Source organism: Gopherus evgoodei, chromosome 4 (genome assembly GCF_007399415.2).
Source record: "Gopherus evgoodei ecotype Sinaloan lineage chromosome 4, rGopEvg1_v1.p, whole genome shotgun sequence".
Taxonomy (NCBI): Eukaryota; Metazoa; Chordata; order Testudines; family Testudinidae; genus Gopherus; species Gopherus evgoodei.
Genome location: NC_044325.1, coordinates 142,125,485 through 142,150,942, shown reverse-complemented (window position 1 = coordinate 142,150,942; position 25,458 = coordinate 142,125,485). Strand labels below are relative to the sequence as shown.

The window sequence follows — 25,458 nt, the reverse complement described above, 5'->3', positions numbered from 1 at the left end:
CTTTCCGATCCCAGTCTCAGCTCTCTAAACAAGCCGTTCTGTAATCCTTAGCTGCGTTTAAAGCTGCATATAAATCCTTTGGACTGAAGCAGGTGTCTAAAGCCTCTGAAGATCTTTATTTGTGAACTGCGTGCTACTGTAGCCAATAAATAATTTTAATTACAGTAAATACAGTATGTTTACAATGTTACCTTTTTGGTTTTCTTAAAAAAATAGTATACAACAAAATGGAGAAGAAAACTGCCCCCGTTCCTGTATAGTGAAGTCGGATTAAAATATTCACAGCAGAGGGTTAATACAGGTGAGGGAGCCTTGCAGGTTAAGTGCAGATGGGATCTTAAAATAATTAGCGGAGTGTGATTCGAGTGCCATCCAAATGATTCCCTGGGCAAGGTACAAAACCATCTCCCATCCAGTACAAAACCACAGAGGGACCCGTTCTTCTGTTTCATTGCTGTAAATGTGAATTAGTTCCACTGAAGTACTCCAGGTTTACACCCATGAACTGGTGTGCAGAATTTTGGCCAGAGGACATAATTGGAAGCCTAATGCTTGGTGTTGAAAATTGTATAGTATCAGTTGGAAGATTATATCCTGTTACCTAATTTAAAATATCAGCAAGTCACTGCTGTGTAACCTGTGTCACTTGAGGATATCAGAGAACTTCACACCTGTTACTGAAGCTCACAACTCCCCTGTGAGATAGGTATTACTATGGATGAATAAAACAGACTCAGCAAAGTGACTTTTCTCATAGAGCTGGTGCCAGTGCTGTAACAGAACCCAGGAATCCTGATGCCTAGTCCCCTGCATTAATCCCTAAATCACACACCCATGCCAATTAAATGCAAGGGATTCCTAATGAGGCAGGAAATTGGTTTGCAGCTTAATGCCTGGGTATTAAGTCAACACATTCATTTAAACTACTTTGAAGCCAAGTTGTTTTTCTCTCCTAGCTTTGAACATCTCTTCCTTAAACCCCACCCTTGACAGCCTGAGGCAGCCCTGTCCAATTTCACACACTCTCCTTTGTTCCTTTCCTCCCTTTTAAGGGCTCCGGCTGAGCCAGTTGTTTCACATCGTTAGACCCTGTTTGAATATCCACTGGTGCCGCTTTGGCCTTGTCTTCACTAGGAAAAAATGGTGTGGGTTTATTACTAGATGTTAGCTAACTGCCAATAACTAATATGTGGTGAACTCGTAGTGTAGATGAAGCAGTTGTAGTTTTAACACATGGCAACAGGTTGTACTAAAACTGGAATGGCTTTATCCACAGTAGGCTTCTACTATGTGCTAGCTAACTCTCTGAGCCTGAAATTGGCCCTGGTCCTAGCTGAATGCAAAAAGGCCATTTTTCTTCCCCCACTCTGCTTCTACTTTCATCCACACTATTTCAGTGACATCTTGTTGCTCCGCCGCTCTTTAAACCATTCGCTTCCTCTCCCTCTCTGCTACTTCCCTTCTTGATATCAAGAGGGAACAACCCCTCCCCCCCCACCAAACGAATGGAAAGAAACTACAGGGGAGAAAATACTCACTGATTTAAAAATCCATAGATAAGATGTAGCAGTCACAACGTATTATGTTTTCAATCTGCAAAATACTTTGCAAATGTACACTAATGAATCACCTGTGCTGTAGGTAAGTTTTTTAATTATCCCACAACTGATGTACAGAGAGGTGAAATGACTTGCTCAGCGCTACAGATGGACACAACGTTGGAACAAGGATTAGACCTTGGGAGTTCCTTGCTCCAAGTCCTCTGACCTGGCCACTGGATCTCACATTTCTATTAGTGTGTACAGTACAGTCTTACATATACTTAAGATATTACAAAATTATTTAAAAATCATGCTTAAGAAGAATACTTAATTAATATAGCGCTTTACATTTTCAAAGGACTGTGCGGACCTTAATGAATTAAAATTGAAGACAATTGATTTTCAGGGGAACTTAGGTGCATTTATAATTTTTACCCACTGTATTTTAGATATTAGAATGTATTCCCTCTATTTAGATCTAGAGCCACACACACGAAAACTGGTCAGTTTGTAACATTTGAAACCCAGTTCAAATAATTTGTCATGTTGCATAAAATGTGCCTGTGATACAGTTTAACAAAAATGTATGGAAAAATGCATTAACCCCCATGGAAAATGCTAAGAGTTGCTACTATTTAAAATCCATGAGTATCTCCAAGTTATAAATTTTCATTCTCTAGATCCTGTTACATTCGGATACTTTGTCTCTGACCAGGAGTATCCAGTCCCTTATTTTCCTAAGGCCATAAAATTCACTAAAATTGGCACAGCTGCAGGTACAGACAGGGGCGTTTGCAAGCACTTGTTTGGGACCATGTCTAGACACAATTGCCATTTAAATAAGTCTCCATCAGAACAGGACAAAGATGCTGAACCTCAGTTTAACTCCCTTGGAGTAACTAGCTTAACACTGTTCACCAGTGAGAACACCTCTCAGCCTAAAATGTAGTCAATGAAAACACATTCACATCCTATACAGATACCTACTGTCACATGCTTTAGTTTAGCTACTCTAAACTAGCCAGGGGGATGCAGACATCTCAGCCCTCTTGGTGCCCTTGGATTTTAGGCCACTTTCCTCTTCCCCGGAGGTGCAGCAGCCAGTTTAAATGCAATGGAAATAGCTCACAGGCCAGTCCTGCAAGGTGCTGAGAACTCTCAGCATCAGCCTCTTGAGACATGGGAGTCTAGAATTCCTGAATTCTAATCTCAACTCACCATGGACTCTCTTGGCTGGTTATTTACCCCCTCTGCCCCAGTCTCCATCTGTAAAGTAGGATTAATATTTATGTACTCCAGCAGCACTGGTGCAAGGTTTGTTAGTTCACATTTGAAACTACATAATGCCATGTTTGAGCTAAGTATCACTGTTGTTACCGTGGCTATAAGTAATTCTGTGGTATTTCCTCCTGACTAGGTGGTTGATTGAGCATCAGGACTGATCCAGCTCCAAATCTCTAAGCTTTCAAGCAAGGTTTTATTCCTAAATTCCCCTTTACCCCAGCTCCACTGGGACAAAGGATGAAGGCCCAGCAAAACCGTGATACAAGATAACAAAAGTGAGGCATTATTAACAACACAAAATAATTTGCAAAACAAAAGCAAAAGAAACACATCAATAAAATAGGTTCAGATTTGTAAACATAAAATGTACAAAAATATAGATATAATAATTTATATTTAGACAATAACTGTCATTCATAAACACTGTAACAATCCACTAGGGGGAACCAGAAGGTAATTCATTGCTAAATAGATTATGGTGCAGAAATTCAAGCTGCATAATTAAACCGAGGCAGTGATGAGCACGGATCCCGGTGAGACTATGGCCTTGTTTTCACTGCTAGAAAAGGTACATTGATTACCATGGGATAACTGGCACATATGAGTATTCCAATGTAAAAACACTTCAGTTTTACCATATGGTGAGTAGCCCTGTACCCCTTTCAGGGGCTGACCTCTCATGTTTACCTCGTGGTAATTCTAAATGCCTTGTCTCCACTGTGTTTTTACCTTGGGATAGCTCAGGAGTGTTAGTCACCCCAAGGTAAAAAAATGCACATTTTTTAGTGATGGCAAGGCCCAAGATCAGCTCCCTCTACTCTGTGTATGTCATTTCTCCTATATTACTGGTATGACTCACTGCCCTTCACTTGGTTTCTGTGTGATGTATTTGTAGGGGAAACCAAGAGAGGAGAAGTTCTCCATCTCTTGTCTGGTCTCTCATTCTAACTGTTCAGCAATTTTCCATGCCACTGGGTTTTTCCTCTCTCCTCCACCTCTCCATATTTTTCTTTCATTTGTCAAATATATTAACACCCATTCTTTATCTCGGTGCGTGGCTTCTCATGTAGAGATTCCGCTGGTGTACTTCCCCTCTTGCCAGAAAGCATGTTGTAATGGTGAGTAGGACAGGTGCTATGCAATTATATTGGGATCTCCCTAGTATATGCTGCTGGGAATAACTCCTTTACATCAGCAGGGATTTACGCACCTAAGCTCCTAATGCACAGTAAGACCCAGGACACACAATAGCTTTAAAAATGATTAGCTAGTGCAGGCCATCCCTGACCCCTCTATGACACTGTGGGTGACTGTAGTGTTTAGCCACAGCCCACATCACCCCATGGGGAGCACTGGAAACAGAATATCTCCTGGAGCCCCCTAATTGCGCTTTGTAGATCAATTTAAGGGCTGCGGCATACTCCCCAGTTAACCTGCCGCTGTACTACTTTCCATCCCTTCTTGCTCCCTTTTGAGAGAATAGCACAACTGGTCCCTGGAGGAACGATAACAGTAGCAGTGCTTGGGTTCCCTCTAGCTCAAGGGTTGCAATTCTGGCAAAACCTTATACAGACTGTGTAGGGAAGGGCAGGGGCTATTTGGTCCCTCCTCTCCTTACCAGCCCCCTTCCATCCTCACTGCACAATCCTGTGAGGACCAGACAGAATGTAGACCCTAGTCTCTGGACACCATCTGCATAGTTTATGAACCAGCTAGGATGGGGGGAGAGGGGAGGAAATCCAGCTAACAATCTTCAGGATAAATCATTTTTGCTAGAAATCCAGAAGGAAATGACCTGGAGTCTTATAGCCTTCCCCAGGCCCCTAAGTTTTCACAATCATTCTGTGAAACATTCTTTAGCAGTGGTTTGATCCTGAGAGTCCAAGGAAAGTGTGGATACTCAGAACTGGGCCCTAGATGCTGGATATTCATTTCACTTCCCCAGTCTGTACAAAATATGCTGCCTTTAAAGACATGAGCCCGACCCTTCAGTCCTTACTCATGGACAAAATTCCTTTGTCTGAACAAGAGCTGTGGGTACAGATCCAATGGGCTGGATTGGGCCCCAGCTACTGCAAATTAGAAGACCTTTGGAGTCCATGGAGCTATGCCAGTTTACACAAGCTCAGGCTCTGGCCCCATATATTTGTGGAAATTTACTTCACTTCAAATCCACACTAAAAACTCCCCTTAACTTCGGTGGCAGATCTGGATACACCAATAGTGGCAGGGTCAGGCTTTAGATTTTAAGGGGGAGATGTTCAAAGGCACCGAAGTCTGTTGGGCTCCTAATTCCCATTGTGCCTTTGAACATCTGCCCTTAAACCAGGTGTGTCTTCTGATCTTAATACTTGGGGTATTGTCTTGTATAAACCCTTATGCATTGAGAGGACAGTACGTGGTATACCCTACCATCTTATAAGTCAAGTGTAGTATTTGCTCACCATAGATAATGACTTTCTAATCTCATGGGATCCTTGCAGTGCTAGTGCCTCTAAGAGGCATTTTATGAAGATTCGTAGCCTTCTGAGAAGCAGTAGGCTCAATAATGCTGGCAGCTGGGATGCCAGAGTCCCTTTACAGCATGTAGTTGGAATTCGAATACCCTTATACCATTGGTAGTAGCTATTCCAAAACCCCTTACGTTCTTGTAAAGTTTTAACAGAATTTTGTCTAGTAAGTTTTGTGAATAATTTAGCAGGTAAGAGGAAGGAATTGCTTCTAATGTTGATATGATGCTGTTACTCCCTCCAGAGAGATCCCAGCACTGAAATCTGCAGGCCCATCATGGATCAGTTCCATACAGTTATTGCAGGAAGGCATGCGTGCATGACAAAGGTCATAACAAGATTCCTCAACTAGCCTCATTGGTTCATTCTCAGCAAAACTGGAGAGGACAAGGAACTGGGTTTCTAGCATAGAAACTGTATTTCAGTTCTCCTTCTTCCCATTGCATGGTGTGGCAAATGTAATCTCCTGATTAGGTAATTATAGAATAAAGTTGGTCAGTTATGAAGAAAGAATATATGGGCAAGTATCCCCGAAGACAGCCTGGGAAACACCAGAGAGCGCAGCGAATCAGGTTACGGATTACTCTGAACATGCAATCTTTTCGCCGTCAAACTTCTGGCATTACAAATTTTGCAAAGCAACAAACTTTTCTCAGCCAGACTGGTTGCTGAAACAGCTGAGCATCCCATCACATGAGCATCCCTCCATTAGCTGGCTGTGTGCATCCTGCATGTGAAAAGCCAGGCTCACTCACTGGTTAGACCTTGATCTCATAACTGTGGGGCATGGCTAATATTCGGCTAGATGGGAATCATGCCCCCTTTAAGATTCTACTCTGTGAGCTGAAGATGAATTCCTCTGAAATAGCTTTAATAGGCTGGATCTATCTCCCCAAATTTGAGATTCGAGAAAAATGTGTGTTAAAACAAACAAACAAACACCCAAAGGGAAAACAACAACAACAAAACAATCCCAGGATGTGGGTAATACTGAAGGTTGCACCTCTTATCATAACAGCCAGGGTGACCTGTTGTACAGGATTGCAAGTCAGCCCCAGCATTGCCAGTAAGAGGCAATTAAAACAATTTCCACTTCACCTATGATCTATTATCTTTCTTTTTTACTACCTAAATACTAAGCTCTTCCCTCTCCTTCAGGATAGGGCAGGGCACAGAGATTCCTTTCTCTTGATGCTTTTTCTCCTTGAGATGGTTGCTGCAAAATAGCTGATTTGGCTCAGGATCTGGGAAAAGCTCCTCCAATAATATTCGCCCTTATCTTTGAACACCAGAGCTGTCAGTTCAGAGGTGGCTGTGGGGATGATATGGAGCATGCTGATAACATTGAAATCCTTCCCCTCAAAAGCTAATGTACATATTTTAAAAAAAAAGTCTAGTTTAGCAGTCTGGTTATTTTCGTACATGGCTTCGTAAGGCAATAAACCTATTGGATAAAGTACATAAGACAGCTGGCTCCGAGAATTCACACAGAATTCTTCCTCTTTGTGTTTTTGTTTTTTTCTTTTAAAAAAATCTTGGATTGGTTAAAGACCCAGGTCTTTGTATGAAATGTTCTATTTTCTAAAAAAAATGGGTTTCTTTTGTTTTTTCCCCCCTTACGTTGATTTTGACAACCCCCTTTTTTGTAGCACTGTTGTGGCACAAACTTGTAGTTGCAATGGCCAAATGTCGAATAGTTCCACGCAGGCTTAGGAGGAATTGTCCAGTGATCCTCAATTGGATTGGCCAGCATCAGAGCTCCAAGTAGCCAATCAGAGCCAACATTACTAGAGAGTTAATCATAATAATGACAGTATGCGGTGCTGGATTGGCTGATGAATTTTCCACCATCATACTTGTGCCTGAAAGAGAGAGAAATAAGAAACAACCATGATGAATGATTCCCTTGTACTGGTACCACCTGTTTTCTTTTTTTCCCCAAGGATCCAGCGAGGATTTGGTGAAATGTTACTTCTTGGAATGCTGGATGCTGCTGCTTTATCTATTGTTGATGCATTTTCAAGGAGTAATTTTGTTTACAAAGAGAATAGAATAATATTTACTATGGGCTAAATCCTGAAGGACTCAAGCAAAACATTGAGCTTAATGGGAAACTCTCCTGTAGCTTGTCAGAGCTAAGGATGAAATCCCTGCCCCTTTGAAATCCATGGGAGCTTTGCCATTGATATCAGAGGAGTCAGGTTTCCACTGTAAATGAATATAAATCAAGTACAGACTTCAAGGAGTTTGGCCCACAATGAATAACACCAGCTTCAGAGTAGACTAGAGGGAGGGCATGATAGTGGTCTGCCTGTATGTGACGTATGCAAACGGAGAGGCGGGAGAGAATAACCCAGCAGCCACAGCTCAGCGCTGGAAAACGGTACTTGCAGAAAGTGCTGTTAACTAACGCGCATGTGTAAAAATAGGTCAGGTTACAGACTAGGGCTAGAGCTGCCCCCGCTTTCCCATCCCGTGTGCTCGATGAAAGAAGTGGGATCTGGAACCAGTGTTCATTCTGTTCTATGGGCCAGAGTTGGGACAAAGACACAGACCGAGGCCTGGTACAAAATAGGGCAGCGAAAGGAATGATACAGGCTTAGCTCTTTTAAATTAACATATCACCTCGGATTCACCATTGTTTGTTTCCAAGGGTCAGTAAAATGTTATGGCATAATGGCCATTTGGTGCATGACGAAGGTAAATGAGTATCCACTTGTGGGATATGTGCAAGGGAATAAGGCAGAGAAGGGAGAAAGAGAAGAGCAGAGCAGACACACCGCCATTTCTGAGAATGTGAACCTCTGCTGGGACTCCATCTCCTCCTGGCCCCGTTGCCCTAATCTGCACCAGAGCGTGAGTGGAGTCTTCAGGCACTGGGATCTCAATCTGGTTCTTGCTGGCCAGGTACAGTGTGGGAGTGGAGTGCGAGTCCTGCCGGTAGAGCATCTGTTGGAAGATATGTTTGAGTTTAGTGTCATGGGGTCTTTCCTTGTTTTCTTCAGCACAGCATGAAAGAGGAGAACTTGCTATGTGCTGCCTGTACCTTGTACCCAGTAACAGTGGACTCGTTCGCCTTTGCAACCACAGGGTCCCACTTGACCCTGACACTGGAGCCGGAAAATGTCCAGGAGATGTTACCAGGTGGCCTCTTTGGGGCTAGGAAATAAAAGATGATTGAGAGTTCAGTGAGGATGAGAAACAGAAGAAAGCAAAAGGAGGATGCTCTACCCATGACCAAGGGCTATCAGGTCACCTTCTGAGACCCACTGGCCAACCTGGAGGGTAGGTAGCACCAACATGGCTAGGAATAGCAGGAGAGCATTTTAGCTAGAGTCATCTGAATAAAAAACAACCCGATATAACTGGCAACAAATCATGTTTTCCCTTTGCTGGATTTGAAATGTTTCTTTGTGATTGACTCCCAGCACAGAGCTGGGAACAGTTCTCAGCCTGAAAGCATTCTTGCTCATTTGTCAAACTGTTTCTAGACCTTGTATGTTGTGAGCTTTTGCACCTTACATTTACCCTAATCTGATTATCATTAGCTGTTTGGTTTATTTCATTGGCAGAGTATTAGTAGCTGATGTCTCAAAAGCTGGCAGAGTAGGTGAGTAATAATTAATTCTAGAAGTTAGGGATTCCCAGGCTGTCCTAAGGTATAAAGCACTGGTGCCTAGCTTCAGCAATAGCTCTCCGGATAATAGCTGCTAAATTCATGCTAGAATTCAATTAGAGAGAAAATCAATAGCAATGGTTATTTAAACGATATGATTTGGGGACCAACATCTCAAAATCTTTGAGCCAAAAACAAATGCTTTATACCAGTGGAAAGCTCAGATTGACACATTTTTGTCCGAGCAGATTCTAAACTATCAAAACTTAGAATTAACCCTGGTCTTTTGCCACTGATCCAACAGGGACAGATTATAGCCATTGTGCTTGGTGCTCACTCACGCGGCTTTGTTGTTGTGATGTTGGTAGAGGGACTGGCTGGCCCAGTTCCAGCCCGGTTGTAAGCTCTGACTGTCACGTGGTACTTTGTGTTGGGGTTCAGGCCTGTCACGTGAGCTGAGGTGACAAGACCTGCTGTCCTCACTCTGTCTGCTGCTGCCTCTTTATCGCCATCCTTCCAGTATCGGATCTAAACAGATGAGTACACGGAGGTCTTAGCACCTAAGCCATTCAGACATTTGCACATGTGGCTACCAGACCCACTCCACCCAATGCAGGAGACCTGGCTGCTGAAGCAGTTGCCTCAGGAGTCTTTTTCTGGGCCAGAGGATCTCAGGCATATCAGGGCACAGATGAGCTGGTCTCTGGGTGGGAGTAAGTGGGGTTAGAGTACTAAGGTGAATGACTCTCTGTAGGGCAATGCCATGCTGTTGGTTTCCACATGATGCAGACTGTGGGCCATCCTGACTCCCCTCCAATTCCCTGTATTTTTTTTAAATTGTACCATGATTGATGCATTTTCCAGAGAAGCCCTTGGAAACTCAGGTTGTAGGTTGACTGTTATTTTCATACAGCGGATTATTAGCTAAACCCTGGGGCTCTTACTCAGATATTTATTCGCGCCAGCTCCTACTGGAGTCATAGCTGCCCTCACTATTTGGCCCTGTGCATCTTGCTGGCCTGTGACCAGAATCAAACCCACTGGCTGTGGAATGGCAGGTGGCAGGAATGGGAAACTCCGTCATGACAGTTTCTCTAGTGGCGCTGCTACTGGCTGCATAGAATCAGCATTGCCTACAGCAGAGTGGATGCTGGAATCCCCCCTGCCCTTGAAAATGGAGACCCCAGTTACATGCTTTCACTTCCTGTAGCCTAGGAAGATAACTAATTTGCCTCATTTGTGTGCTCCAGCCTGAGTCTCAGTCCTTGTTCTAGCCCTTCCATTTTCTTACCTCGTAGCCCAGAAGGACTCCATTTGTGTCTCCCTGCTCAACCGGCTCCCATGACACATCCATTTCCGAGGACAAAATGACCTTGGCTGTAACCCTGGAGGGAGCCACTTTTGGTTCTGGCAAAGGATGGAAAAAAAACCCAGCAATAGACATCTTTCATGACAGCAGGTGACAGGGCCACTGCCCCATAAGGAGAGGTTTCACGGCCAGAGGCCAGCTCTATGGCTATGGGGTGGCTACAGCAGGCACTGCTCACTGGAGGCATCATGACCTGAAGCTGTGAATGTAACCAGGAGGGCAGCCTGGCTTGGGGTGGTGTGTGATAGGAGCTCTTGGGAGCTGAATGTCTCTTCTTCTGCAGTGGGTGTATGTTTGTAGGTGCACTTATGAGAACATGTGTTTGTATTACAAGGCACTATGTGAGCACTTCTAGCCTGATCCTCAAACCACTATCAACCGACCTTCTAATAACAGGAAACAATTTCTAGCAGTGAGACCTATTAGGCTGAAATAGCTTCTCTCAGAAGAAGCAGTAGCAGACACATCAGACTAAGTCACCACTGTCCCTCCTTACCTTCCTCTGCAGAGTACACGATGGCAGTCAGGCTCTCCGGTCCCTCCCCCTTCCTGTTGTATGCTTTGATTTTCACTTCAAATGGGGTGTAGGGCCTGATGCTCTCGTTGCGGTAAACGTAGTGCAGGGATTCTGGGTGGGGCACCTGTGCAGTCTTCCATGCCTGGGTGCCTTGCTTGCGGAATGACAGGATGTATCCAAAGCCATCCCCATTCTGGTACTCCCGCAGCATTGGCTACGATATGGGACAAGAACGAAAGGACACGTTGGCCTGGCGCTTGTTTTATACCCATAGTGCATGCAATAGATTTGATCTATACAGCAGACAGAATTCTGCCCCTTGGGCCTGTGTGTCCAAATCCCACTGAAATGGCTCTGTAGTACACCATCAATGCCACTGCGGTGTTGCTAACTCTTGCAGTGTTACCACAAGTCTTGTGATATTTCGTGTGTTCTTACAGCCTCTGCTCCTGGAGGCTTGTGATATTCACAAGAAAATAGCCCACATCCTTTATATAAAAGCATAATAATATTTGTATAGAGGGGCCCGTATCTGCTCCCTCTACAGTCTGCAGTGGAATCAGGATCATATCGAAGTGGTAGTCTACATACCCCCTTTTCCTTCCATCTTTGCTTTTTGTCTCCTTTTCACCCCCCTTCTCTCCCTCTGTAGCTCCTCTGTGCTCCCTTTTCAGAGCCAAGCCTGTCTCCTTTTCCCTTTTTCTGCACTCTTTGTTGGCCTGTGCCTACTGCCAACTTACCGTCCAGTTGATGATGAGCTCACCGGGGGCCCCTCCTCCTCCACTGAGCCCAGATGGCGCCACAGTAGGGGCTGTTGTGTTCCCCCCAAAAGAGAAGGAATGTGAGAGTTTAAAAACAAAACAACACTGGAAAGAAAAGCACCCATGCTTCAAAACCTGGGAGCAACCAACTTCCATCAACTCTCAAACCTGCGCTGGCCCATCTGGTTCTAACCATTAATACTGAAGATATTTTAGGTGTGATTTTCAGAGGTGCTGAGCTCCGACAGTCCCTACTAAATTCAGCTGGAGATGTGCGTTTTCAGAGCCTGTGAAAACCAAGCCCTAAAAAAGCCTAGTGTGGGTGAAATGGTGTTAGATGTGAGCTGCCAGTTCACCACACACATTCAGAGCATTCCTTGTGCCCGTCTTGCACTTCAAACTCCTGAGTTTTTGGCTAAGACCAAGAGTAGTATTGACTTAATAGACAGTTAGTTGTCCACAGGGGACTTCCCCTTGTCCTCACAATGGGTTGGACAGTGGTTCTTATAGGAGTCTGATTTGTCTTGCAAACCCCAAGTTTCAGCTCACTTAAAAACTACTTGCTTACAAAATCAGACATAAAAATACAAAAGTGACACAGCACACTAGTACTGAAACATTGCTGACTGTCCTTTTTACCATATAATTATAAAATAAATTCTGACACACACCCCTGATTGAGAAACACTGATGTATTATAAACAAGTCAGGGTCTGTATGACATTTTAGTTTGTACGGACTTGGCTAGTGCTTTTCATGTAGCCTGTTGTAAAACTAGGCAACTATCTAGGTGAGTTGCTGTACCCACGGAAGACCTCTGAGTACCCCGGCTGAGAATCATTGGACTAGATCTAATAGCTCTTTTCCATTTCTTACCACTAGGATCCTATAAAGTTCTCAGAGCATCAAATACTCAGGGCTGGGACTGTCTTTATTTTGCATATTGCACAAGACTGAGCTCATTGTCGATGGTTAACATATGGTAAATAACACTCGTGAAGCAGTCATCCAGCACTGTTGTGCCTTTATCTTTGGCATGTAAAGGGGTAAGGAAGGACGCATATTTTGTGTCATCACCATCTCTAGGAATACTCAGTGAGATGATGAACTTGTGGCAATGCCTAAGCATGAGCATGAAAACCATCCTGTTCCTTTGCAGAGGGGTAGGGATAGATGATCCCTGATGTCTCCTTCTAACTCTGAGCCTATATGCACCTACCAGCTTCTTTGGTGCGGATTTTGCTGGAGGGCCCACTAGGATCCCCAGCTCCAAGGATGTTGCTGGCTAGGACCCGGAATTCGTAGTCCATCCAGGGGATGAGATTCACCACCTGGGCTGTCTCCATGTTGCCCTCAATATTTGCAGGATCTATAACCCAATAACATGAGAATACAACAAATAGAGCAAGTGGCAGTCAGAAAGCAAATAATAATAATAATTCCATCCCAGAGCAATCTGTGTGGGCAAAGGCAGGGCTGCTGCCATGAAAACACTTACTGGTGCGCACTTGCTTCCATTTGTTGGAGAGTAGTGTGCGGGCCTGGATGGTGTATTTGGCAATAGGACTGTGGTTATCGAAGCCACGGCTCCAGCTCAGCTGGATGGTGGTGTCGCTGATGTCCACCACCACCACGCCCCCAGGGGGCCCCGGAGGTCCTACCACAGTGAGAGAAGGACAGTCACATCAACAGTCCCAGAGCAGGACTCAGCCGGGCTTGTTGCTCTTCAAGCAACGTCCACATGGTAGGTCATAGTCAGGCCACTGTACCCTGAAGGGTAAAATGGGTAGCCTCAAAATTTGTCATCCTTTAAAACATTTGGGATCTGGCATGCGTGGAACCTCCTCCAGATTCTAATTCCCTTCTCACAGTTTAAATGTGTGTCGCACACCATGAGGAATTTAAATAGCTGTTGGTGGGAGGTTTTTGGGTGTGAGAGCGTGTTGGTCCCTGGCAGGAATCCAATTTGTTTGGACTCATTATACGCTGCTTGCAGGATGTGGGAAGGAACGGCTAAAAAAATTACCTCTTACAACCAGCATGGCTGACTCAGATGCGCTGTCCACAACTGTCTGGGCTGTGCATGTGTACCGCCCGGAGTGCCTCAGCTGAGTATTCAGGATGGCGAGGTCCCCAATAGCCTCTTTCTATGCAGGGGAGAGAGACGGCAATGGGCGAAATGTCAGAGCAAGCTTGGGGACCATACAACACATGAGATGGAGAAAGAGACGCAGGCGTTAAAACCCAGGGCTCTCCTAGCAAGGTCAGGAGGATTGGCAAACTGGACACATCCTAGAAGAGCCAAAGGCACAATAGCAAATGGAACTCAGGATGTTTTGTTTCCCCCTTTGCCCCAGGTTTTTGGAGAGGGCATCAGCACAGAGCCCCTTGATACTCACCCTGCTAGCTCTCATGTAGTGCCCTTCAGACCTGTCAAAGTCAATGGGGAAGTCCTCCAGGGACCAGGTGAAGGTTAGGTCCATAGTTGGGTCATGGGAGGCATGGCACTGCAGGGTAATGTTTTCGCCTAAGTTGATGTCCGCACTAGATGGTGCCAGGGTGATTTTAGTGGCATCTGCAGAGGAGGTGACGGCTGTTAGCTGCAGATGTAACCTCCATTCACCAGTCATTGTCTGGCTAACAACACACAGGCTGATTTGGGGTTTGACTGTGCAAAACCAAAATCTGATCAGCATGGATTTGCAAAGCCAAAGCCACCCCTGTTTTTGTCTCTCTCTAACTAGAAACCATCAATAGTTTTCCAAGGGGTAGAAAAGGATTAAATTAGATGCAAAATAGAAATATTTTCTCAGGGGCAATTGCTCATGGTAACCTTTGTGGAAGGGGGGTGGTGGATTGAAGGATTGTCCTGATGAATGAAATGAGTTATGGGTGCGATTCCCTCTGAGAACTGGATTGTTTTCTGGGAATCGAAGGAGAAGGAAATGTGTCACCCTTCATGTTAGGGAACTCTTAGCACCCTCCTTGCTGCATCAGCCCGAGTACAGGCCAAATAGCTCTACCTCGAACTGAGAGGATTCCTGTGCTGTTGGCTTTTCCCATGAAATTCTCAGCAAAGCAGGTATACTTCCCCTCATCAGATTTGCTGATATTCCGGAGGATCAAGGTGCCATCTGGGGTAATAGTCACCCTGGAGAAGGAAAAGAGCCTCAGCAAGAAGTGAGATTAAAATGGCATGAACAGCCAGGGGCAGCTCTATGTATTTTGCTGCCCCAAGCATGGCAATCAGGCGGCTTTCGGCTGCACGCCTGCGGGGGAGGTCCGCTGGTAACATGGATTCGGCAGCATGCCTGTGGGAGGTCCGCTGGTCCTGTGCCTTTGGCGTACCTGCTGCCGAAATCGCGGGACCGCGGACCTCCCACAGGCATGCCGCCGAAGGCAGCCTGACTGCCGCCCTCACAGCGACCGGCAGGCTGCCCCCCTCAGCGTGCCGCCCCAGGCACACGCTTGGAGCCGCCCCTGTGGACAGCAGTCACGTTCCCGGTGTGCACCAACCTCTAGATGGAATTCCCAGATGCTGCTGACTTCTCTAAGGATACAGGTCAGAAAGACCAGACTGCAAAAACTAGGTAAGACTTTTTAAAAGCAGCAGCAAATGGAGTGCAGCAAACATCAGTAGCATTGTTAAAGAGGGGATCTTTGATGTTCAATCCTATGTAATGTACCGTCTGTGGAAGCTTTGAAATGCAAGAATGTGAGCATTCTCTAAAACGAAGTACAGGTAATTGGTCCTCCATGCTGCTCTTCCATGTTGATTAGCTGGAAGGCTCAGGATTTGTGCTTCCATTTCACCTTGAACTGTCTTTGTTTTTTTTACCATTTTTTGGTACATGAGGAAGCAAACATACACCACTTATCTCAGCCTCTGGGAATTGCCAACCTATGTGGGCCTTGGTGGAGCTTGATGGGGTGTGTTCCCAACACGAGCCCTGCAAGAGCTGAGTTAGGCCAGGTGGACCCAATCAGCTACTTAGGCTGCAAGCAGGGGAGCCTTAGGCTATGAGGAGGCCACTGATTGGGAACAAGCTCACTTGTGCAGGAACAGGGGGCTGTATAAAGCCAGGCAGTGGGCTGCAAAGGGAGGCTGCTGCTAGAAAACACTTCAGTGAAGTAGGCTGCCGTCACTCCCTAAGTGGAGGGAGTTGGAGACTGGCAAGGAGAGAGTAATGTAGGAAGAAGACCAGAAAAGCAGCAGCAAGGAGTGGGACTGTGGCTGCTTGTCATAGGGTCCCTGGGCTGGAACCCAGTGTAGAGAGTGGGCCTGGGTAGCTTACCAGCCACTGGGGAGTGGAAAAGGGTGTTGGAGACACCAGCCAGACAGTGGGTCCGGAAAGACTGAATTCCCTAGAAGGGGAAGACCTTAGTGACCTGCCTGGAGGACCAAGCCACAAAGAGGAGACTGCAGTGCCTGGAGTGAGAGGGGCTGTACGGCGAGATGGGACGAGTGAAGACGCCACTGGAGGGAGAACGCAAGACTGGCAGAGCTAATTCCCAGAATGGCCAGCAGGAGGCGCTGCGAGCGGTGAGCGCGCCCCATGACAAGAAGGGGCACTTTTTCAGAGGATTTTGTTCATCCTCCATTTCTTTCCTGCAGTTTGTTCCTCCCAGCCCCCAAGGCCCTCCATGTGGCTGAGGAAGGCCCTAATGCATGTAGCTCTTAGATCTGCCAGAGGGCTTGCTGCAGAACAATACAAAAGGTTATCATATTCCCAGGGCCTAACAAATGGACCCAGGTCTTGTGTGATAGTCAAGGGTGCTAACTAGAGGGCCACCAATTAACAGCTGGGTGGTCTTCTGCAAGAAAGACGTTTTTAGCTGTTGTTGTTCCTAGCTAGAAGCAGACTTGGTGCTAGTACCTGCTGCTGTTGATCAGGAGTTCAGTTCCTTTGGTCCAGAGCACGATGGACTTTGGTGCTGCTCTTGGCTGGCACGGGATGATGACCTCCCCACCTCGGGCTGCTGGTATCAACCGCTTCACGGGGTTTAGCCGAAAATCTGGCGCTAAGGCTAAGACGAAAAGAGGATTAAGGGATCTTCTCAAATACTGAACTATGAGCCTGGTAAAGCTACAGTGTAACTGGATTCTGGTTTGTCACCAAACTGCATGATGATAGAAATATAATAATAGCATGATGGATGAGCAATTCCTTCACTGCTCAATGACTGCTGGATTGTGTTGGCTGTTCCATCATCAACCAAGAGAGGTGCTACCTGATTCTGATGTATCATGCTTGGCGATGGGTCTTGCAAGGTCTTTGCTGAGACACAAAACCAGCCAATTTCAAAGAGGATGGGGATGTTCGCTTCCATGTCTTGAAGAAATTCCAATTGGTGTAAATACATAATGTCCCCTAAAATTTCCCCTTTTAACTGGATATGAAATTCTGCTTTGCTTGCTGTTAAACGGCTGCTGCTTAGAGCATTTCGCTTCTAAGCTGATGGTTCGAAGTCAGCTCAGGCTAGTACCAACGCAAAGACATTATCATGTGATAACTGTTTGGTCTCGGTGAAATGAGTTTTGGATCTACCCAGTTCCCCTTTGCTGCCAGCCACAACAGACTGACTGGGTTATGCATACTGACCTATTTTCTCAGCCCCAGTTCCTAGGTCAAGGGAAAACTGTGTAGTGGGGGGAAACTTGAGGTGCTGCAGTCTGCGCAGTACCTGTTCTGAGGCTAAATAGAGGAGTTAATTCTCCAGAACTGTCTATCTTTTAGGAGTACTACATTTACACAAAAATGTAATTGATGTAGTCGTTGATGTGCCCTATCCCAGAGGTGCTGCATTTTTGTGGTGGGTAAGTGGTTCTCATATGCTTGTAAAGGACTGAGATGAAAAAGGTAGCGTACATATACAGTAAATATATTAGGACTATATCTACAACACTGCAGTGTCTAGATAGTCCTTGGAAACCCGGGACCCCTGGGAAAATGATGAATTACCTTGCACTGTTAATTCAGCACTTGCATACACTGTGCCGTGTTTGTTCTCAGCTACACACTGATACATGCCAGAGTCTTCCAGGGCTAGCTTGGAAAGTTTTAGCTCTCCGCTGCTCACTTCAATGCGGTTCTGTTCAAACAGGAAGATCAGCGGATTAGATGGGAACAAAGAAAATGAGACTCAAGACCCAGGCATTCAGAGCTGAGTTCCATTTCCGCTCCTATGCCAGCTTGTTCCAAAGTTTGTATTGTTTTTCTGTCTATCAAATGCCTTTCTAGCCAAGCATTTACAGGGCTCTCACCACTGTGGTAGCTGAGTGCCAGTGCAGTGAAGTGTATAGGTATGTACTGACTGATCAGTGACTGGTCTGAGGTAAGCACCACTCTCTGGGGAGGCTTTCCTGGCCCAAGGACTGGGTGTAAGGTCCCGGGGCTTCTGGTAATAGTGGAGAGTGACTGGAGAGTGGCACAATGGGAATAAACATATGAAATGAGCTTGGCAGTCTCAGCAACTTCCCTTTCGGCAGTGGGGAGGGAGGTAAAACTACCACCCATATCAGTGCAGTTGGCAGACTGCTGGGCAGGGTGGTGGAAGCGAAAGAGGAGGTGATGTTACAGGTGAGGACTGAGGTGAACTGGCTGAACTACACGGGGTGCTAGGACTGGAACGGTGGGGTCTATTGCAGGTCAGGGATATATGAGCGGGTAGAAGTGCAGCCTTCACTGTTCCAAGCAAGGGCTGTGGTACCTGAGAGGTTAACGGCTGCCCATTCCGGAGCCATCTGATCGTAGGCCGTGGCTTGCCAGCTGCTGCACAGCTCCAGCGTAGGTCAGACCCAATGTCTGCTTCTGTGTCTGTGATCACCTTCAGCCACTCCGGCTGAGCTGCAAAGGAGCAAGAGCGATGTAGGATCCGGGAAGGTCAGATGGGAGGCTACTCATGCCAGGCCCACAACGGAGTGATTTATCACAGCACGTTACCTCAGAGCAATAGCCTTTGCCTCCTGTGTGCAGATGCCAGGCCGATTCTTCTCACTGGCTGCATCTACAGTATGAGGAGGGCTGTGATTCCCCTACATACGTCCATGCACTTATGCAAACTCTCGTCGAGCTAATGCCAGTGTAAATAGCAGCATAGCCACGGTAGCACAGGTGGCAGGAGTGGAGGCTGTGCAGAGTACAAACCTGCCCAAAACTGGTGAGTATATACTTGGCATGGCTCAGCCATGCCTTGGCTGCCATGAACCAGGCTACCACAGCTACACTCCTATGTCGAGCTGGCGTGAGTGTGTGTGCATGAGCAGAGGAATCACACCCCTAACTCCTAGCATAGCTGTAGCCTGTGGGTCCCCCAACCCTGCCTCCAAACTAGACCTACCACATTATGGGAAAGACCAGATATGAGGAACCTGGTGACTTCTCTCTCTGGAAATGAAATGGAGCCCTACATCCAATCAGCACTGAGCTGTGGGGAAGGCCGGATCTGGATTGAAGGATTTGGGTCATGATTATAGCTCTGTCAGACCTGTGTAGCAGATCCAATCTGTGACCCTGGATACAAATACCCCTGTGCTTTGGGAACGCTTCTGGCTCTGTTATCTCACCTCTATGTTAATTGCTCAAGGGATAACTCTCTTGTCAGTTTTCATTCACCCCTACTGTGTTGGAAAGAAGAAAAAGCAGAAACCTGGGCATGTGTTTAGTAGGGTTCTGCTGTGGATTTGATTAAGGCTGGTTCAGATGTGACCAGTCCCCTCCCCAGGGCTCAGCTCACGGCCTGGGGCTCCTCGTGCTTTGGGATGGGACCTGTTTAAGGGCCTTACCCTGAATAATAATGCGGCCCTGGTACGTGTCTCTTCCCTTAGCATTTTCAGCCTCACACTCGTAAGTGCCTTCATCTTCAAAGTCAACGTTTTGGATCTGCAGGAGGGGCTCATTGGAGATCCATTTGGAAGACTGTGAGCTGTTCACCTTTCGCCACTTTATCCGAGGGACGGGGCTACGTCAAAGCAAACGCAGTGAAGCAAAACTGCACGGCCTAATGCACAGTGCAACATATACTCCAGTCCAGTGCAGCAAAATACAGCGCAGTGCAATTGCCTTCCACAGCTACCTCCCCCCTTCCCCCCCGCATCTTCACCGTGGCAGCCAGGACAAAGAGTCTTCACCTTTTGAAATGATGGCTTGGCCCCTTGCCCTACTCTGCTTGGGAATTAAAGCAGCGAGGCGGTTTTCTTTCTACCCATCATTATGAAGGCCTGAGGGTCTGTGACTCTCTTCCAGTGCTGCTGCTGCCACCAAAGGGTGGAACAAAATGGACCCAAGAATACTCACTTTCCAAAGGCGAAACACTCGAGAGTCAATAGTTGCCCAGCCAGGGCGTAGGTGTCGGCAGGAAACTTGGCTTTAATGCTGGGTGCATACTGTCTGGCATCTGCTGAAAGAAAAACATTGGTAAGGAGGTTGCAGGCCTTTTAGAACTGTACTCACAAAGATTAAAAGGCAAAGGTCCTTGCAAGGATTCACCTCCTAAAAGCACATATTTAAGTCTCAAAGACATCAGCTGCTGCACTGCCTTCCAGCTATCATCCAGAGCCTGCTCGAGCATTGTCTAGTAGTTAAAGCAGAGCCCTGCGTTCTATTCTGGGCTTCGCCACAGATTCGCTGCATGATGCTGGGTGAGTCACTTAACTTCCCTGTGCCTCAATTTCCCACCTGAAACAGGGATAATTGTATTTATTTAGATTTAAAATGATAAAAAGATACCTATCCCAGGGGCTAGGTGCCCTGACAAGTTGGTTAATCACACAATTCAGTGAAATCCCAGAAGCATTAAAATTATCATTGCAAAAGGAACTCAGTCAGCCAGACAGCTGCAGGGAGCCCCTTTCATCCACTCCTCATTATGGGATACATCCCCTCAGCCCGCTGCAAAACCCCTTGCAAATAGATGTCCTTTGCGCCTGCCCACAAGGTCACCAAATTCAGCTCCTCCTTGGTGGTGGGAGGAGGGATGTTGTCAAGTTCCATAGTCCCAAAGCCTTCACAGAGAACACCCTGCCAGCTGCCCCTTCTCTTTTATAACAAGGGGGACCAGCTCCGGCACCCTGCTGACTGAGCTGTGGTAATGAGGCATGGGGAGAGAGGTGGTCCCTCAAGTAGGCTGGTCTCAGCCATTTAAGGTGTTATAGGTCATAACCAACATCTTAAACTCCACTCAGAGACCAATGGGCAGCCAGTGCGGATTCTGGAGCACTGGTGTCATATGCACTCAGCAAGTCACCCCGCTAAGTCAGCAGGCTGCTGCGTTCTGCACCATCTTCCGTCTCTGATTGCTTCTCAAGTGTAGCCCAATCCCTGCGGATGCATCCTGCTCAGGGAAACAGATGAGCTCTTCTCACCCTATGCGAGATTCCTAAATTCTTAATGATGAAACACTGCAGCTGGTGAGCTCAGTGCCTCGCACTCTTCACTGTGGGGCTCGTGCAGTTTGTTTTGTATCTTTAGGTAGTTTGGTAATTTTGCTTTTTATTTCAAGTGGGAGCTTTAAATCTGCTCTGAAAAGAAATGACATCCTGGAACTTTCCTGCTATTGCCCAAATCTCTGCAGATGGAAAGCGTTTTCCAAGGGAAATGTTCCAATTCCAGAGTCTCTCTCCTTCAACTTTCCCTTCCTCAAGATCTCCAGCCATTTAAGCAAACTAAAGGCCTGATCCAAAGCACATTGACTTCAATAGGCTTTGGCTCAAGCCATAAAATTGTCCCCATTGAATCTTGAGCCAAAGACCTTGTTTCTGTGATGACCAGAGGTGCCAGTGTCTGTGGGAACGACAGTTGTTGTCACTGTGAAACCACCTACAGGATTCGGCAGCGTACCCTACATTGGCTCCCCATTCATTTCTGGGTCCAGCTTAAAACTGTCCTTGATTTTTAACACTTCTCTCTGGATTTGTTCCAATCAGCAACAGGGCACTTGTTGCTCTTTACTTCCTATCCTGCTCCTTCACCTTGGTTAGCCCTGGCTCCTGCTCTGTAAGTGCACATAGCCTCCCCATGGCTGGGCAGAGAGCCTCCCCCTCTGCAGCTCTTGCCACCTGGCACAGCCTCCCTGTATCTCCTCCTCCTCGAATCTCCATCCTGTTCTCAAACCTCTATTTCCTGTCATTTTATGCCTTTTAATTTGTCTGTCCTCCTGCTACATTGTGGGAGGTTTGTGATGCTGTCAGTGTGCTTGGTATAAAACCCTCTGGTGTGGTGCAGCTAATTCCCCCATGTGCAGCTAGCCAATCCTGTGAGCATGTGTGGAGTCAGGGTTTCACGTTCGCGTCCCCTCTGGCAGTGAGTGGTACCAGAGAGGTAGCGGGGGAGTAGCCCTTGCAGTCCTTTGAGCAGCTGAAGTTGTGCATAACCCATGAGAAGGCCCAAAGACCAACCCCCATTGCTGCCTGGGAGAGTCTTGGTGTTGTTGGAGGTGGAGGCAGCCAGAGTCAACAGGTGTTGTGGGCTGCAGAGAAGAGTCTTCCACTCCTATAACTGCAATAAATGAGAGGTTCTCTGGTGCCATGACTGTTGGCTCCTTGGCATCTCTGTTGGGACTGCAAGGTAGTGCCACTGTGGTGGTGCTTTTGTGTGCCAGCAACCAACTTGAGACCCACTAAATGCTTTTCTAAGAGGCCACTGAATGGCAGATTGCAATAACCATCAGTAACCACTGACTGGGCCAGGATTTGAGCCAGGAACCAAGAGAGGAAAGGCTTGAGCCATCCAGTCCCCTCTTTCCTACTTTAGCTTGGAGACCTGTTCCCTCTGTCTCTAAGAATCAGCTTCTGGGGGGCACCACGTTTCCACTCAGTAGCCCTAGAGTACTGACCTTCCGCAATAAGGGTGAGTCTGGCAAACTTGCTGAAGACACTCTTCCTGATGAAGTTGATGTGGCTTGTGGCAAAGCAGGAGTAGTTGCCCAGGTCTGATGCCTCTGTCTTGGCAATGTAAAGGTTTCCTGTCATCTGGGAGACAAAGTGCCTTCCATCTGCTGGGATGAAGTTGGGAAACTCATTCAGGAGCCATCGATAGGACAGGCCTGCATGGGAAAGAGTTGAGGGTGAAGTGTGAGAAATGCTCACTCACCTGAACCACCTCCAGAGCAGACTGCACCAAGAAGGTTACTTCCCAAGCTGACACAAAGCTGGACCCTAAGTTGCTCTATGGGTGGTATTTATGTTCTCTAGGTCACTAGCCCCATCACGTGACTCCTTTTGATTTGCAGGACTTAACATCAAAAGTAACTCTTGAAAATTGGCTCCTCTAGAATTCCCAAAGGCTCAGCAAGAAAGGGCCAAACCTATGGTCTGGTCCTGCCTCGCCGCGTGAGGCCATTTCACACATCACCGGCGAGCCCTCAAACCACTGTTACTTTTGATATCCCCTTTGCTCTAGTGCATTACCTGGGTAATGTGGAGGGGGGCTGCAGGTGAACATCGTCCCCCAGCCCTCTGTAATCTTCACGGGGTCTCGCTCTTCTGTGGAGAATTCCTGCAAAACTAAACATGCACAGTGAAACCAGCAGGTGAACAGCCATTGCAGCTGCAGAGGGAATACTTTTCATTTGAATCAGGTTTTTTCATGCCCCAGCGGGAGACGTGTTGTGTGGTTCTGGAGTGAGCATCGCTCATGTCATTTCCAAGGGAATTAAAGGAGGAGAACTGCACTGCGGCAGGGCAGTGTGGCATGTTGCTCACACGGCGATTGCCGCCCGCAGGGAGCCAGGATCATTAGCTGTCTTTGCAAGAACACAGCCAGCACTGCCCCAAAGGCTGGCCAGCAGGAAGCACTGGAGAATGATGCAACTCCTTCCAAGCCCCCTCCAGGCCCATGCATTCATCTCTTCAACAATACAGCTGGATTTCCATTGGCTTTGCAGATGGAGGTCCAAAGACCATTCCCAACACCTCTTTCCTCGTAGTGCATTGAATTCACTGCACCACTAAGCTTGGCCAGGTCCTTTCCCGTCAGAGGAAGGCTCTATAGGTTTTAATTGAGATGATATTAGAAACCATGTGACTTCTAGCACTGAAAAGGCAAAGGTGAAGTTCATGCATATTTTACTAGTCCCAACAGAGGCATAAATGGCCCTTGTCTTGGCTGCCCTCATGGCACTGAATGAATGTCTCTTGAAAAGGAAAAGGGGGTAGAAAGACAGTGGCATGGAAGCCTTTTGCATCCAACCCACTAACAATGGGGGGCTATGGAAAAGTCTCCTTTATCTTCCTGTGTTAACGGTGGGAGATTTGATTTACCCCCCGTGCTATTGCAGCTGCATTCCATTTGCACTGGGGAGATGAACAGGTGACTTACAGCCAAAGCGGACGTAGGCTTCTCGGCTCACAACCGTGCCCATGGGGTTAGATGCCAGGCACTGGTAAGACCCAGCATCCTTGGCTTTGACTGGGTTGCTTATCTCCAAGTTGCCCCCAACCAGCCTGTAACGAGTATCCGGCTCCATCTTCATTTCTGTGCCATTCATCTTCCATCTGCCCAGAACGCGGGGGGAGAGGAGGAACCAATGATCAAAGCTGCATGTTCACATCCAGCTGATACCAATGCATACTGACCAGCCCCTGGTATGAGGCACACACCATGATGTACATTGGAAAGTCAGTTATATCTAGTCCTAGATGAAGTCAATATTTACTATGCTAGGGTGGTGCCAATAGGAACACAGTGGATTATCTCTCAGCTGCCTCCACTGCTGTGGGAGGGAAAGAAAAATAGAAGCCCCGGAGTTTCAGAAAGGCCCATAGTGTCTGCACTTTGTCCCTCTGATCCCAAATGAATTTCAGCTGTAAGTTTTGGTGGGATGGAGTATTTCTGGGTCATGAGTGGCTGACTGGGTTAGAGTTACACTGAGACTAAAAGGCACCCAGTGATTTAGGATGGATATGCTGGGACAACACGCAGCAGGGCAGGAGAGGCAGCGCCTGTCCATCTTCATGCTTTTCTTTTAAATAAACGATGGTGTGTGAACGTAATTCTGGTGGAAAGTGCTGGGTGGGCAGCTCTGGGAAATTTTTAATGGACGGCTGCAGGGCAAGCTGCCCTGCTACCATGCGCCCATCCTGACCTAGAAGGGTGATAGGATCAGGGCAGTGGCTCAGTCACCCTTCACAACTGAGAGAGCTTGACTCTATCCCTCTCTGCTGAGAATGCCAGTGGGGGGGACTTCTGTGATACGAGCAACCATCTGATCCATTAGAAAATGCCACCAGTTCATTCTATATAGTGGCTACAAACAGCCATCAGGTGGTAACAACTTGGAGTCATTACCAGCCCGGGCTGGATTCAAAGCAGTGACATAGCAGTGCAAGACTCCATGTACTAAAATCAGTCCTACAGGACTCTTCATAACTACACCCCACAGCACAATGAGGCAGCTAATACTGGTCTAGATATGGGAGGCCCCTCATCTGCTGTAGTTCAAACCCACTGCAATTGTGTAGGTGTTTCTATAACCTGTCTCCCTAAGGCATATATGAACACCCATCGCTGCAGTAGCCTGGCATTTAGGGGTACAGGACAGACAAATGGGAGCAGGTAACCTCACCTGTAAGTTGCAGGAGGGCTGGCTCTTGCTCGACAAGCCAAAGTTATCTTCTCTTCTGTTGAGCCTTCAGGAAAGAGGGTGTTGACTGGTTGATCTTCAAAGATTGGCCCATAGTTCCTTATGGTACCGTGTGCCAGGCACCGCCCTGCAAGGGAACAGCATGAGAAAAATCCTGCTGAGCTCAGCTTCTCCAGGAGGGGGGGGTGGAGCAAGCTTTTGTCAAACAGTTTTTAAAAGGGAGACAACGCCGACTAGAGAGGGGGCCTCTACCAAAACCCCACAACCAAACTCCTCTGG

At 47.0% G+C, this 25,458-nt stretch overlaps 2 protein-coding genes across 5 annotated transcripts in view; one reads left to right on the top strand and one right to left on the bottom strand.

The window, feature by feature from the left end:
* The window catches only part of RBBP5 (RB binding protein 5, histone lysine methyltransferase complex subunit), a 118,182-nt gene that overhangs the window by 47,373 nt on the left and 45,351 nt on the right, over positions 1 to 25,458 (top strand). The window lies entirely within an intron of this gene.
* Positions 212 to 25,458, bottom strand: part of CNTN2 (contactin 2) — a 54,424-nt gene continuing 29,177 nt past the window's right edge. Inside the window, exons 3-23 of one of the 2 annotated variants that reach the window (XM_030561553.1) lie at positions 25,162 to 25,306; positions 23,916 to 24,091; positions 23,006 to 23,101; positions 22,432 to 22,641; positions 19,896 to 19,998; positions 19,385 to 19,560; positions 18,310 to 18,446; positions 17,562 to 17,691; positions 16,476 to 16,626; positions 14,622 to 14,749; positions 13,998 to 14,173; positions 13,625 to 13,745; positions 13,097 to 13,255; positions 12,818 to 12,967; positions 11,578 to 11,648; positions 10,817 to 11,051; positions 10,243 to 10,358; positions 9,293 to 9,479; positions 8,382 to 8,494; positions 8,116 to 8,284; positions 212 to 7,197 (exon numbers count right to left, since the gene is read on the bottom strand). In XM_030561553.1, the coding sequence (XP_030417413.1) occupies positions 7,088 to 7,197; positions 8,116 to 8,284; positions 8,382 to 8,494; positions 9,293 to 9,479; positions 10,243 to 10,358; positions 10,817 to 11,051; positions 11,578 to 11,648; positions 12,818 to 12,967; positions 13,097 to 13,255; positions 13,625 to 13,745; positions 13,998 to 14,173; positions 14,622 to 14,749; positions 16,476 to 16,626; positions 17,562 to 17,691; positions 18,310 to 18,446; positions 19,385 to 19,560; positions 19,896 to 19,998; positions 22,432 to 22,641; positions 23,006 to 23,101; positions 23,916 to 24,091; positions 25,162 to 25,306 (3,059 nt within the window). In that variant the 3' untranslated portion in view covers positions 212 to 7,087. The remainder of the gene's footprint in view (positions 7,198 to 8,115; positions 8,285 to 8,381; positions 8,495 to 9,292; positions 9,480 to 10,242; positions 10,359 to 10,816; positions 11,052 to 11,577; positions 11,649 to 12,817; positions 12,968 to 13,096; positions 13,256 to 13,624; positions 13,746 to 13,997; positions 14,174 to 14,621; positions 14,750 to 16,475; positions 16,627 to 17,561; positions 17,692 to 18,309; positions 18,447 to 19,384; positions 19,561 to 19,895; positions 19,999 to 22,431; positions 22,642 to 23,005; positions 23,102 to 23,915; positions 24,092 to 25,161; positions 25,307 to 25,458) is intronic. The other variant, XM_030561554.1, reaches the window with a different exon arrangement.